Raw genomic sequence first — 14,035 nt, forward strand, 5'->3', positions numbered from 1 at the left:
AATCGAATCGAATCGAATAATAACAGAATCTTTTTATTTTACTTATAGATATATCTAAAGGGATCATTAGTTTTATTTCTTTTAGTACTTATGAAAATATAACAACGATTGATTGAAAATATAGTATCGAATCGAATCGAATCGAATCGAATCGAATCGAATCGAATCGAATCGAATCGAATCGAATCGAATCGAATCGAATCGAATCGAATCGAATCGAATCGAATCGAATCGAATCGAATCGAATCGAATCGAATCGAATCAAATCAAATCATCAATACAATATCCACATAATGGTTTAGAACAAGCCTATTCAGCCGTTGTCAACAGCATGCAAATGTTAATAATGGCATATTTAAAAAACTATAAAATGTCATCAGATTAAATGTCACTTACAGTCTACATGTATGTTAATTAATGTCATTGCAATCCAAAAAATCTTTGATTGTGTAAAAACATTTATCAAGAAGCCATTTATTTAATTGTCTTTTAAAATGATTTAATGGCAATTCGCGTATGAATTTTGGAATCTTGTTGAATATTGTTATAAGCATAAAATAACAATTTTTTTGATATAATGTTGAGTGGGTAATTGGATAATACAGTTTAGTTGGATCTCTAGATAAATACCTTCTGTTCTCATTAGCTTTCCTAAACAGTATTGGGTGTCTTTTTACAAATATTCCTGCTTCTAATATGTATAAAGATGTAAGCGTACAAAAGTTTTTACGTGTTTAATTCTTACATCATACACAGAATTCTTTTTTTTTTTTTTTTGAAAAAGTAGAAAATAACATTATTTTCAAAAATACTAATTCAGCTAGCTTTGCTGATAATTTTGCCGAAAAATCTTAATCTAGTAACAAGGGTGACTATGTGGCGACATCTACCACGCCACATGCACAACGCCGCAGATGTAAGAAGCCGACCAAACGCAATGAATAACAATCCAAGTAGCCTGGCAGGAAGATCTTCCCTTTGTGGCGGTCGAGTATGATAACCTTGCTCACCGCTACAACTATAATTTGCGGCCTATGAAGAGAAATAACATCAATAACTGATGTATATCATCGTATATTTAATAAAGAGTTTTGAATTTGAATTTTGTCTAAATTGTTAAATGCTTTCTTATCAGACTGTCTTTGGCACAGTCGTTCAACTCTCCTTTCTTATATGCTCGAATCTACCGTGCCAGTGTCACCGATTCAACATAGAATACATTTTAGGTGGTAAAGTTGTATTTATCTAATATGATATAAGCTAACTTACCTAAAGGTCTACAAAAGTCGTGAACTGTAGGCTGCAGCCTACCAAGATGGCAGTTTAGTGTAGCTGGAGGAGATCTACCAGGTTCACAGGCTATGTTTACTGATGAAGCGTGTGCTACGGTCAAACCAGCGCGGTAACCGGCTTCGTAGGTGGCACCGTGGAGGAGAGGCAGCTCGCACGGTGCTGAAAGAGGTGAAAGAAAAGATCGTGAAAAGATTATCGGTGACGATCTCAATAAAAGTCTGGAAAATATTACGAAAGTATTAGATTCATACGGGAATACTCACCGAAACGTCGGCGTGCCCGATCTAATCTTAAGTAAGCATTCTCGTATGAATAGTAACATATCTATTTCTCACTAAAGAGTAGTCGAGTTTATGTGTCCCATTGCTGGGCAAACCTGGGTTTCTGTCTTAGGCTGTTAGTTGCCAATCACTGAGACTTTTCTAGTTTACATTCTTTTCGCTAAATTGTCTATTGGAGTAAAAGAAAACGATTCTTCTTATTTGAGAGCTCATGTCGGGTGGAAAAAAGTTTACGTTATGTAAATATTACCTGCAATACATTCTGGCATGCTTGTCACTGCCCATTCACCTAGCCAACAGCGAAGATTCGTTGGGCCCTGGACGTTGTACCTGGAAGATTTGAAAATAAGTATATTCACCATTATGATCAATAGCCTTTTTTTAGCCAGAGGTATTTCAGGTTTCTTTTCACATGATTGTCCAAAATTCATATTCATACAATATTCATATAATTTTTTTAAATAATAGAGCATAAGTACTTTGAATTTCACTTTATTAAGCCTTTCTATTGGTTCACAGGGATTTTCGGGACGACCTTTTTAACCTTCGATTGTTTGGTTAGCATTGTGTGTCTTTATATAAATTTGTTTTGAGAGAGATATATTATTATAGATATTAAAAATATTTTTTTCTCAGAACATCCGGTGCTAAAAGTCATGTCAGATTCCTTTTGGCGACTTGAATAAAAAATAATAAATGATGATGAACAAAACATGATACCGTTTTAAGAGAAACAAAACCAATACTCACCCATATTCACAAGAGAAATGAACCACTTGTCCATTGGGCACGGGATCAGTCTCATTCAGTTCCTTCTCCTCCCCGTGCCCTATCCCTGGGGTTCCTAACACCTGACTGGCAGTCATCGGGTGTCCAGTGTCAGCGCCCATTGTGTAGATGCCATACTCTGTTGATGGCACGTGACATGGTACTGCGGAAAATAAAAATATATCTTCCCGTTTTCATCTTTTATCAACTGTGTACTGCTTGTGTCGTAAAGAATTCCATTTTTAATATAAGCTTTAGCAAAAACCATGGAAGTTATAGGTGCTGAGTACCTATTAATTCCATATCATTATTATTATTATGTATCTTCTTTTATAAATTCACGGCACTAAGTCCGGTCCTTTGTGAGGCTTGCGTGGGGATATGGATCCAACACGTAGAGGCCCTTTGGAGAGTTTTGATGTTGTGTAGGTCTCCCGCCAATTATTGTTATTATTATTATTTGCGAAGGGTTTTTTATTCCTATGGTAAAAACACACTAGTTAGAAAAAATGTCTATAAGGAGAATCATTAAAATATAGGTATGTGATGTTCGCGCGTTAATCGTTGAGGAGTTGTGTCGGTTCTTGGTGCATCACCACATATCATAGATAACAATCATCACATGGAAGGCGATTCGGTACTTACATATTTCGCATTTCGGTTTGTCTGGTTTCCATCTGCCTCGAACACATTTTGCCGTTGCATTTGGTTCTAAATTCAAACCATAGCCTTTACCACACGCTACTCGTACTATTGTTCCTACAAAAAAACACGATATGAGGAACAGAATGATATTTATATAGATTGTAATAACATTTTCCATGTATTACTCACACTGTGGGTGCTTCTCTATATCTAGTATAGTGCTTAATTTCTGCGTAGACTATATCCCTCTACGTCCATAATACGTATGTATGTAATATAACATTATAAATTCGATGAGAATACTTACCAGAACTGAAAGTGTTATTAGGATCCCTCCCATATTTGACAATTTCGATGTTAACATACGGCTCACTCTCTATTGGTTCACAGGGACTTTTGGGTCGACCTTTTTTGCCTTTCTCTGTTTGATTACCATTAGTTTGTCCTTCGATAACTTCTTGGTTATCTGTTGATTGACTTTCATCACTTGATGACTCTTTTTGGAATTGTTGGTTGCGTCTACCGCCGCCTTTGCCTTCTCTGCCTCTATAAAAAAAAAGCATGCTTGGAAAGTTATAGAAAAATTGACAACATCTTAAAAACTATTATTTAGTGACTCAATGACTTAGTAAGATCATGATCATTAGTTAATTACGCACTCATTAATCAGTCGAAAATTTATATGACTTTAACAAAGTAAGTTGTTACTTACGTTTTGGGTACTGTTGCTGTGGTTTGGTTAAGTCTATCCGTTTTTCTACTAGTTCGTTTTTCACGCTTATCCAGAATATTATCAACTTCAGTGGAATTTGTATTCGTATATTGCAATGGTATCACAGCCATTTCTGAGCTATAATTAATTTCAGTCTCATTTTGTGTTTGAGTTTCTAACGGTATTACCTTCAAGTAATTACTATTCACTTCGTTTATTAATTCTAGTTCTTTTGCTGTAGGTGTTACTGTGTATATTTCTGTGTCAGCTTCCTCTATATTTATATCTCTTTTCCTCCTTATCTTTGTAGAAGATTCGATAGTTTTTGTAGTTAATTCAATAGCGCTATCCGCTTCTAGTTCTATATCTAATTCTTTCTTGATTTCTTCGCTACTTTTAGAACTTAAGAATCTTTTCCGTCTCTTATCAAAATATTTTTCGAAATAATCATGTTTCAATTTATCAATATTATAAGCATTGCCCGATTCAAGTCCCTCATGATCTGTAAACAGTCCCCCTTTTAATATAGTAACGTGAGACAGATCATTAGTTTCTTCTGAATCAGAATTTGAATAAGCAGCTATGTCCTCATGGTGAATTATGTCGTCATCTTCAGGCTCATACACAGGTTGATAAGAATACATTCTGTGTCCAATAGGTTCCCCATGAACATTGTATACAGTATATACTGCAGTTGGAAAGTTTTCTTCGTCGGATCTGGTGAATTCACCAGGTGTCATGTCTTCTTCAACATCAGTATCCAGTTTCTTCATTAATTTGTAATTTGCATGTCTCAAAGTAGGTTTTTGTGTATTGTGGTTATATTTGTTGTATATTTGATCTAAGTATTGTTGCGTAGGGTCAGGTTGACGTCTCAAATTGTTGTAATATTGTCTGAGATACGCTGATCTTCTGTGACGTATCTCAGGTTCAGTGATGGAGCGTCGTCTTCTGCTCCATCGTATTCGAGGGTGTTGGTAAAGAGTACATCTGGAATGTGGTCATATAGCTACATATGGCTACAGCTTATGCTTTTTTCCAAATTTATTACAAATATTATATAAGTAGGCCCAACGTTGTAGTCGTAAAAGACTAACAGAATTTCACATTTGTAATAGTAAGTATTATGACTAGTTTTCTATTAACTTTAACTTTCCCACATTTTATGACATACTTTTTTTATTTAGGATGAATGCAACCTTATGTCTTTCTCCGTATGTACAATCAAAATTAATACTGAACACTAGCCTTTGCCCGCGGCTTCGCCCGCGTTAAATATTCACGGGGACAGTTATTTTAGTTATGTCCTTCATACTTCAAAGTACATGTATATATGCAAAATTTTAAGCCTGCAGAGGTTACAAACAAATAAACAAACTTACTTTCGCATTTTTGGTTGGTTAAGCAGATATAGCGCGAAGAGGTAACAAAAAAAAAACAAAGTTACTTTCTCTATGTTAAGAGTTATGTCTTTTTCACACTAGGCAACATCGATGCGCTCTCACTCACTTCGAAAAATACATCTTGCATCTCAATCATGTAAATTGTGCTAGAGTGAGGAAGAGCGAGTATGTTGCCAGTGGTATAAATAAAGTATGAGGTCCAGTTCGGATAGAGAATGGAAATTTTTGTACCTACTTTGGCAACTCTGTAGGTCTCCAATGTCCTCCTACACATGTAGCGCCAGGTGGACCTTCAGACAAGACGTATCCTTTCTCACATTCATACATTATCTGCTTATTATTTACAACCTGAAAGGAATGGGAATACATTTTATTGTGAAGCACAATATTATACCTCTGTAGTACTTGGCGTGTTCCTCTAGGATCATTCTACATCAAACACAATAATAAATATACGAGTATATATGGATGCCATACAAGGCACAATTTTAGCAATTAATAGGCTACAATAAGCATTCCCGAAGGAGGGTTGACGTGAGGCAGTTGTAAAAAGAATGAGTTTAAAATACAAGAGAAGAATATCCTATTTAAATTGGTTACCTTTTTGACGTATGGACGGTAGTCGTATAATCCCATGTTGCCGACCAGAAGTACCTTTCCGTTTACTATGTATCCAGGGAATGGACAGAAAACTGAAAGAAATAAAATGGAAGTAACTCTTTAACCTAAAGTTCGAATACCATCTAAATAACATGACGACCTCGATGGCGCAGTGGTAAATTGCTTGCCACTGAATCGAGAGGTCCCGGGTTCGATCCCCGGTCGGGTTATGATGGAAAATGATCTTTTTCTGATTGGCCCGGGTCTTCGATATTTATCTATGTATGTATTTGTTATAAAATATAGTATCGTTGAGTTAGTATCCCATAACACAAGTCTAGAGCTTACTTTGGGGCTTGCTCAATCTGTGTGATTTGTCCTAATAATGTATTTATTTAATCTAAAATTTTTACATAAAAATAAATAGACAGCACCGTATAAGTATTAGCTCGATGGGCAGTGGACTGTAGTTGCTTTATTTTACAGTTGGTTAAATAAAATCCGAGATCAGGAGCACGTTTATTCACCAGAAAATACTTAACGGAAGAGAACATTTTTATAATCTTAGCGTAGTGTTGCTATGTGCAAAATTATACTAAAATCGTTAAATTTAGTGTTGGGATTTTCAATAAACACAAAAGCCCACACAAGCACTTCTCGTATCATGGACCCAATGGACACAAACATACACAGAATAACAGACAAACGAACAAACAAGTCAGAGCATCTGTTACGAATAGTATAATCGTGTCGGGCACCTGATGTGATAATTTATCGAATAGAATAGAAATAGAATAGAATTTTGTTACATAAAATACACACCTTCGTCACATTTAGGCGTTTCTCCACTCCAATTACCAAATGAGCAGACAACAATAGGGTTCCCTTTCAGCTCATAGCCGTCCTTACAACGGAACCTCGCCTTCATACCGTGTTCTGTCTTCGGAGCGATCACCATACCGTTGCGAGGATTCTTGGGCATCTTTTTACACCTGAAAAAGAAATCCATGATATGTTGGGTTGTCTCAGAGAGTCTTTTGTCTACCTTCCATACTGGTGATATACAGTACAGCGCAATAGAACGTCTTAGATGGTTATAAAAAAAAGTCAAATCTTCAAATTTTTTGGTTAATTAATTTGTACGCTGATCCTGGGTTTCGCGGTGTCACAGTCCTGTGCTCTTCGGGCATCACGCGAGTGAGTGTTAAATCATCAAACCAGTCACCTGGCAGGGGTGCAGCGTGGTATTTGCGTCCAGGTCCCGTTGTTGCAGGTCACAGCGGCGTTGTTGGACGGGAACTCGTAATCCTTCTCACAGTCCACCAAGATTATTTCACCTGTAAATATTATCTACTTAGTAGTATTACTGTGTATATGTAGTGTTACCTACTTAAGTATCTACTTAGTTTATGAAATAACTAATATCATAATCTATCAATTCTGTTTCAGCTTACCGTGTTGGACCATGGAGGAGCTGCCGACTATTTGGGTGTTCCCCTCGCTGGTGTCGTTGTCTCCAGTCTTATTCTCGACGAGCACTACCCGCCCTTGGGACACGTGGGGAACTACGCAGGGAGCTGTGGAGGCAAAATTAGATTATATAATTTTAAAAGGGCTTACACGAAGATTGGGCAAAATTGGTGTGCATATTTTATGCGGAGGACTAAAGGTCTCGCCAGACAGTCTGTCATCATTCATCCATTATTTCGAATGAAATCCATATGCCATGTCAAATCCGTGCCCATCCGTGTAGCCATTAGTTGGCACATTGTGTACAGAGATTGTATTCCTCCAATCAAATTAGCCAATCCAAGGTTTTTTCAATAGAATTATTATGACGCCATCGTGTAGTGAAAGGTTTTCAAGAAATCGACGAATACGGACGAATTATAGAAAATGGTGAGTCAGCTAAAATTATTATTGATCAACCAACTGTATCATTAAAGACCTTGATGCCACATCACAACTGACACTTGGATGAATCTATATGCCTGTAGCTGATCCAGTTTTATTCTGATCAGTTGAAAATGGAGACAAGAATCTTACCCAAACACTGAGGCAGTGGATGACTCCAATTGCCGTCACTCTGACATATGGCCGACCCGTTGCCCTCCATTTTCATTCCGTCCTGACATCGGAAGATGATGGACGCTCCGAGACCGGTGCCCGACGAGATGTTCTCCAGCCAGCCGTTCCAAAGCTGTCCTGGGTGCCCGCAGTTGATTTCTGTAATGTTTTCCATTGTTTTTAACGAGCCGATTACTGACACCTGCGCATTTTATTTCCACATGTTTGGATGTTATACAAATTGTGATATATATTTGTTGTCTCATTCGAGTCCTGCTGCAGTAGGTGGGACTATAATGCCGGTTACACATTGCCGAATTCAGACAGATGTACTTAGACGCGAATGCATAACATTGCGTAGTATGTATGAGAACTTTTATTTAGTGCATGGAAAGATCAGCAATGCTATGTTGTATACACCAAAGTTCTTCGGACTGTTTGCCGATAGCCGACATAAATACTTAGCGGTTCGGCCATATTGTTTTTGTTCTACAAAGCCGTGTTTACTAGAGTTTTTTTCATGGAGCAAAATTGAGAATTCAATGAGCCCTTACCTTTACACAAAGGCTGGGTCCCAGACCATTTCTTGTCCGCTCCACACCGCCTTGTCGCAGCCCCCACCAGTCGATAACCGTACTTGCACTCGTAAGACACAACCGAATTGTATGCACACGATGTGTACACAGCCTTTCCATGACGAGGAGCTTCGGGCGGCGCGCACTGCACCTGCGTGACCACTAGATGGCGACACGAGTCGCTTTAAGTAATACTATATTTCAATCACAGATGGCGGTGTTACTAATGTAGCAAAATTGTCTTTAATTTTAAAGTTAATGAATAAAATCATGCAGAACAAAAAACCATGCACGAAATGAAACAACAGTGTTTATATTTAGGTAATTTTATTTTTCTACAGCATTTAAGATACAATAAAGAAATTCTTAACAATAAATTCTTGCACGTTCAACATGAAATGCGTTTCTACATAAATAATACGCAATCTAGAATATTCAGCATTTGCTATAGGCAGTTACGGTATTCTCGACATTAATTTTAATGATCTTATTAAAATGACGTCTAATTATAGTCAAGTTGAAAGTTGTATAGAATTTTAATATAATAACAATTCTATTGATCAACATATATTAAGACACACTACTTTATGTAATGAATCGATTCAAACTGTCCCCTTCTCTCCTTCTGAGCGGCAGGAAAGGAGAAAAAAGAGATTTAAAATTTGGTTATTAAACATTTGCTTTTAATGGAAATCCCACTAACTACACTCCAAATTTTGAGCAAGATTTAGTTGATAAATTTGCATATAATCATGACAATGCAAATTTAACCATAATTGTAGATGGCGATAAAGATTCACGAGTAACTAATAATGAAAACATATCAGAATATTACAATAATGATTTTGTTAGATTGAATAATAAAATCATAGTGGGAGATCCATTTGATTGCGTCATGACAATGAGATTGCTCAAAACGGCAGCCATGATAAGAGCCTTGGAGAAAAGCATCATGCCACTATCGGTGAAAACTCGGAGACAGTTCGAAGTTCCACAATAATTGGAAAACCATGCAACATTCCACACCACACTGACCGGCAACTACATTGTCACGAAGCAATGACAAAAAAATTCGCGAGGTTTTAAAGTTTTTGAGGAGTTAGTGATGAGTAATGTCATCAACCGTACCGATTGATAAAGAATAAAGATTTCTAAAACGCTATTAAATATTGAAATCACAAAAAGCGTTGTATTGAAAAAAGAGTATTGAAAAAACAGGAGAAAAGTAAAGTTATAAATGCATTTTACAAGAGTATTTTTTTTTATACATTGAATTTGGAGTCATTTTCGCAAAAGCCGCTTTTCGACTTAAGAATAAACGATGCGCTGATAAATCTCTATATTAGACTCGCAAAAGAATAGAACATTTTCTTACTCGGCCTACATGGAGGATAAAAACATCAAGAATCACTAACTGACTCATCACTAACCCAAGAATTAATAAGAAAAATAAATACTTACGGACACAAGTGGGTAGCTCTTTGGGAGCCCAAGCCCCATCCGCTTGGCAGTAGCGCTCAGCCTTGCCCACCAGCTCGAACCCCTGGCCACATTGGACCACGGCCCGGCAGCTGAAGGTGTGGCAGTCGGCGGTCACCCAGCCGTGGGGCACGTCGCCTGGCTCACCGCAGGAGCGGGCTGTTGATTTGAGTTCTATGTTGACGATGTGATTATGGAGGCTAATGACTGTCGTGTTTCATTACTTTGTCTATTTAGCCGTTTGTTTCGTTAACATTAGATTTATATCCTTGTCACTTTTGATACAGAAGACAATTAATACAGAACAAAAGACTCTTATACTCTCAAAAGTAGTAGTAGTCACTGTTAAGGTGAATTTATAGGTATTTCTCTCAAATCTAAAAAGGATTACAGTTTTCCTATTTCTTTGATCACATATCCCTTTGTTGGAAATATTCCTTTTTTGTTAAAAAATATCCTGACAATCTTGTACTTATAATTATTCCAACATGAATTGAGACATATTTAATATATAGGTCTTTCAGTGGGTAGATTAAAGTCAGGATATCAAAGTTTTCCCAACTTACGTTCACAGCTGATATCGGGTCCATACCACGACGCCTGGTTGTCAATGGCCAGGCACTTAGCCCTGGGGAAGCCGTTGGTGACGTAACCATTGTGACAGTTGTACTGTACAGTCGCGTCCAGATCGAAGGTGTTCTGTTCGGGTAGGGCGGAGTGGCGGGCATGCTCAATGGTCGGTGGTTGCAGGCAGTAGACTGTAAGGGCAAACGCTGGGTTAGGGCAAGTGATAGTATAGGAAGATAATGAGCTGGAGGTATGGGATATACAAAGCTAGTGTGTAGATCATGTATATGTTCTTGTCTTCTGAGCGACAACGTGCTTCTTCTTCTTCTGCTGCCGCCTCCACACTATCGAGGGAAAGTTGGCCAAACTTTGACAGATTCGGCTATATGCTTATTGCTAGTTTTTCATTGCGATAGGTAAAAGCACTCATAAAATCTAAGTAATGTCCATATATTCGCAACAGTGTGGCGATAGTGTGGAGCTGTGAGAATTATATAAATTTAAGGAGTGCTCATTGGAGTGGGTCTGATGAAGTAGACGATACGCCAAAACCACCAAAACTCCTACCACTTTCACTCTCTTCGTCTCGGTTTTCATAAAAAAGTATTCTTGTAACAGTTGCATCATAGGTTTGTGTTCACGTAGTGCAAGCAATGGCTATGTCTAATTCGTTGCCCGTGAAAAGTATTTACGATGCGTGCTCGATTCGGTAGCGCTTTCTTTACCTTCATTTCACGATATCATTTTCGACTAAGCAGCTCAAGAGTATGATATGATTTAGTTATACGTTAGGAGTTTCCTACTATATCATTTATCAAAGAGAGATAAAATGTTTAATGTACTTAAATGAACATGTAAAGCGTTTTGTGACACCTGATACGTAATGCTTGGGATTCTATTTTGGCGGCAATCAATATATAATTACAGTTTATCAAAGCCGCCACAATCGCTCATATGGAATTCCAACAAATTCAGATTATTTGAAGGGTAACCGCAAACAGTAACGATGGAAATTTGCAATTTATTCAGCCGAAATGGAATCCCGAACGCACGGCCGCGTTTGACCTGCGTAATGTCCTCAATTTATCATTTGGGCTTTGTGTTTTGTGTTCATAGCGTGCTGTTTATGGGTGACTTGTTACTGATATGCTGTTTATCCAGCGGTTAATGATTGAGAGACTGTAATATACTTTAATGACATCGTATTTTTTTGCCTTATACATTACTGCTACGCATGTGTACTTAATACGTCTCTTGACGGTTTGATTTAGTGCATTAGTCAATTTAATCAAAAGTGCTATGTTTTCTAATGGTTGATACTTTTTAAGGCACAATGTTTTTATATTTATTTGTATTTAACTTAAAATTTGACGACCTCGGTGGCGCTGTGGTAAAGTTCTTGCCTCAGAACCAAGAGGTCCCGGGTTCGATCCCCGGTCGGGTCATGATAGACAATGATCTTTTTATCCCATAACACAAGTCTCGAACTTACTTTGGGGCTGGCTCAATCTGTGTGATTTGTCGTAATTTATTTATTTCTTAATTTATTTATTGAAAAAAAAAGTTATATCTTAAGTATATCTGCATTTCTCTAAAGAAAAAACTTACGTGCTTGTTATTGTCTATATATGTCAGTATTGTGATCCTTAAATAATAATAAAAAAAACACTGCTATCAGATCTTTCAAGTCCTCTAATAGACGTAAATTATTTTTACGTAGTCGTAAAAATAATTTTCGTCCTAACCTACTATCATCTAATAGTAAATAGTCACAAACACACTATCAAACTAAATATTTCCAAGAAATGTACAGTTTCGTCGCGATGTTTTCCCTCACTTGAATCAAGTAGTGGTCTATTAAAACTATACACGAGTCTTACTAAAACTTACTGTTCTGTTTGCAGGCTAAGTGGTTACCCCGCCTGCTGTCAGTCTGGCAGCTTCGACCACTGGATCACATTACATAAGTTAACTTACTGTTCTGCTTGCAGGCTGGTGGTTGTCCCGCCCACTTGCCATCAGCCTGGCAGCTTCGGCTCTGGAGACCCACGACGTGGTACCCATGGGGACAGGAGTATGCAGCTCTGTGGGTAGGTAGATTGCATCTCAGTCTCATTTTCACGTATTTCTGGCTACATTCGGGGCTGTTACGCCACGAAACCTGGGATCTGGGTCTCCAAACGACTGAACTATTTCCAAAAAAGTTTGCCGTTTCCCGGTTGTTTCGTCGCCATTGATCGTCGGAGCCGGAAATATAGTACCTATACCCGTAGAGGATGCTTATAGTATCTCCTTCTTCTTATTTTAACATTAAATCCGTTCTTTATATATATATATATATATATATATACTTTTCGTTTTTCTGCGCAGGTTAAAGTTAACGTCGAAGTTGACGGTGCAGATATGATATACATACAATGCTTTGTGGATGCAAAAAACATCTATATATCATAAATATTGGTTCTCAGAGCTTTTCGTGAACATGTTACGCTGTCATAACGATCGCGCGGCGGCATCGGTCGATACGCTCTGAGAACTACCAAATAAAGTTTGGATAAATTAATAAATATGGTAGCACTTACTTGTCTCCAAAAAGCCTTCCAGTCAGCTGGACCTCACCTATCTCCGGCTGCTCCAACTCTGGGCATTCTCGATCTGAAACGATAAACATTTACAAATCAGTAATAGTATGTGTACTTTTTAAATTTGATTGTGAAAAATTGTGAGATTAATCCGCAAAGGTTTTCTCTATTTGCTTTATTAATCGGAAACTGTATAACTTTTCCAAGTCTCTCCTTCTCACCAAATATATAATGGAATTATTAGGTTACATATTAATATCTGTTACATATTAATAATCTGTTACAATATTCCGTAAACGCATCAAAGAGTTTATTTTATTGCGGCAAATTGAGGGCAATACATTGAATTATTTTTAGTTTCATATTTATACTTTATATATATTTTTTTTCCATAGCTTCCATGTAATTTATCTTTATTCCTTTTTTTTTTACATTTTTTCCTAAGTCAGTATATGTTTAATCCTATTATTTGCTGTTGTTTGTTTCTGTTTCCGTACATATTAACTTGTTTATTTTGCCACCATACCTACTTTTGTACTTGGTTCCAGCTGAAAATCAGCGCCTTGGCTCGATACCACGGCACCATGCTGAGCTGGTCGCCATTTCGGCGTACATATTGTATTCGATCTGTATTCGTTACTCTTTTGTATGTTTGGATTTTATGTGTTTGCCGAATAAATGATTTCTTTCTTAATACAATAATAAATTTCTCCTTGCTTAAGTCTTCAGCAATTACAATTTAAAGAATTCTTAGTAGTTTAGTAGATCAACATTCGTCGCTAGCAACGCCAGGAGTGGTACGCGCATGCGCAGCGTGTACTCCATAAGAGTATTTTGTACGACAGTATTATAGACATTTAAACAACATTTTTCAAACAAAAACAACAGCTTCAGTTTTTAATATTTTCTTTATACGAAGCCCGAAAAAAGAAACAACAGATTTCTATAGGAACTCTTTAAAATTCTTATTTATACTTGTCAACTGTAAAGTATGATTGATTTACAGAGTTTTCGGGCCATTTAAAAACTTCTGCTCCTCAGACTGAGATTGAACGGGCAAGCA

General features: G+C 37.2%; 1 protein-coding gene across 2 annotated transcripts in view; it reads right to left on the reverse strand.

The window, feature by feature from the left end:
* Positions 1–14,035, reverse strand: part of Hasp (Hig-anchoring scaffold protein) — an 81,626-nt gene that overhangs the window by 11,226 nt on the left and 56,365 nt on the right. Inside the window, exons 4-20 of one of the 2 annotated variants that reach the window (XM_053762340.2) lie at positions 12,973–13,045; positions 12,368–12,474; positions 10,390–10,581; positions 9,806–9,982; positions 8,324–8,506; positions 7,749–7,928; positions 7,157–7,279; positions 6,928–7,039; positions 6,525–6,694; positions 5,703–5,794; positions 5,338–5,450; positions 3,700–4,689; positions 3,295–3,533; positions 2,988–3,101; positions 2,325–2,505; positions 1,825–1,904; positions 1,270–1,452 (exon numbers count right to left, since the gene is read on the reverse strand). In XM_053762340.2, the coding sequence (XP_053618315.1) occupies positions 1,270–1,452; positions 1,825–1,904; positions 2,325–2,505; positions 2,988–3,101; positions 3,295–3,533; positions 3,700–4,689; positions 5,338–5,450; positions 5,703–5,794; positions 6,525–6,694; positions 6,928–7,039; positions 7,157–7,279; positions 7,749–7,928; positions 8,324–8,506; positions 9,806–9,982; positions 10,390–10,581; positions 12,368–12,474; positions 12,973–13,045 (3,309 nt within the window). The remainder of the gene's footprint in view (positions 1–1,269; positions 1,453–1,824; positions 1,905–2,324; positions 2,506–2,987; positions 3,102–3,294; positions 3,534–3,699; positions 4,690–5,337; positions 5,451–5,702; positions 5,795–6,524; positions 6,695–6,927; positions 7,040–7,156; positions 7,280–7,748; positions 7,929–8,323; positions 8,507–9,805; positions 9,983–10,389; positions 10,582–12,367; positions 12,475–12,972; positions 13,046–14,035) is intronic. The other variant, XM_053762341.2, reaches the window with a different exon arrangement.

The sequence above is a fragment of the Plodia interpunctella genome, chromosome 22 (assembly GCF_027563975.2).
Source record: "Plodia interpunctella isolate USDA-ARS_2022_Savannah chromosome 22, ilPloInte3.2, whole genome shotgun sequence".
Taxonomy (NCBI): Eukaryota; Metazoa; Arthropoda; class Insecta; order Lepidoptera; family Pyralidae; genus Plodia; species Plodia interpunctella.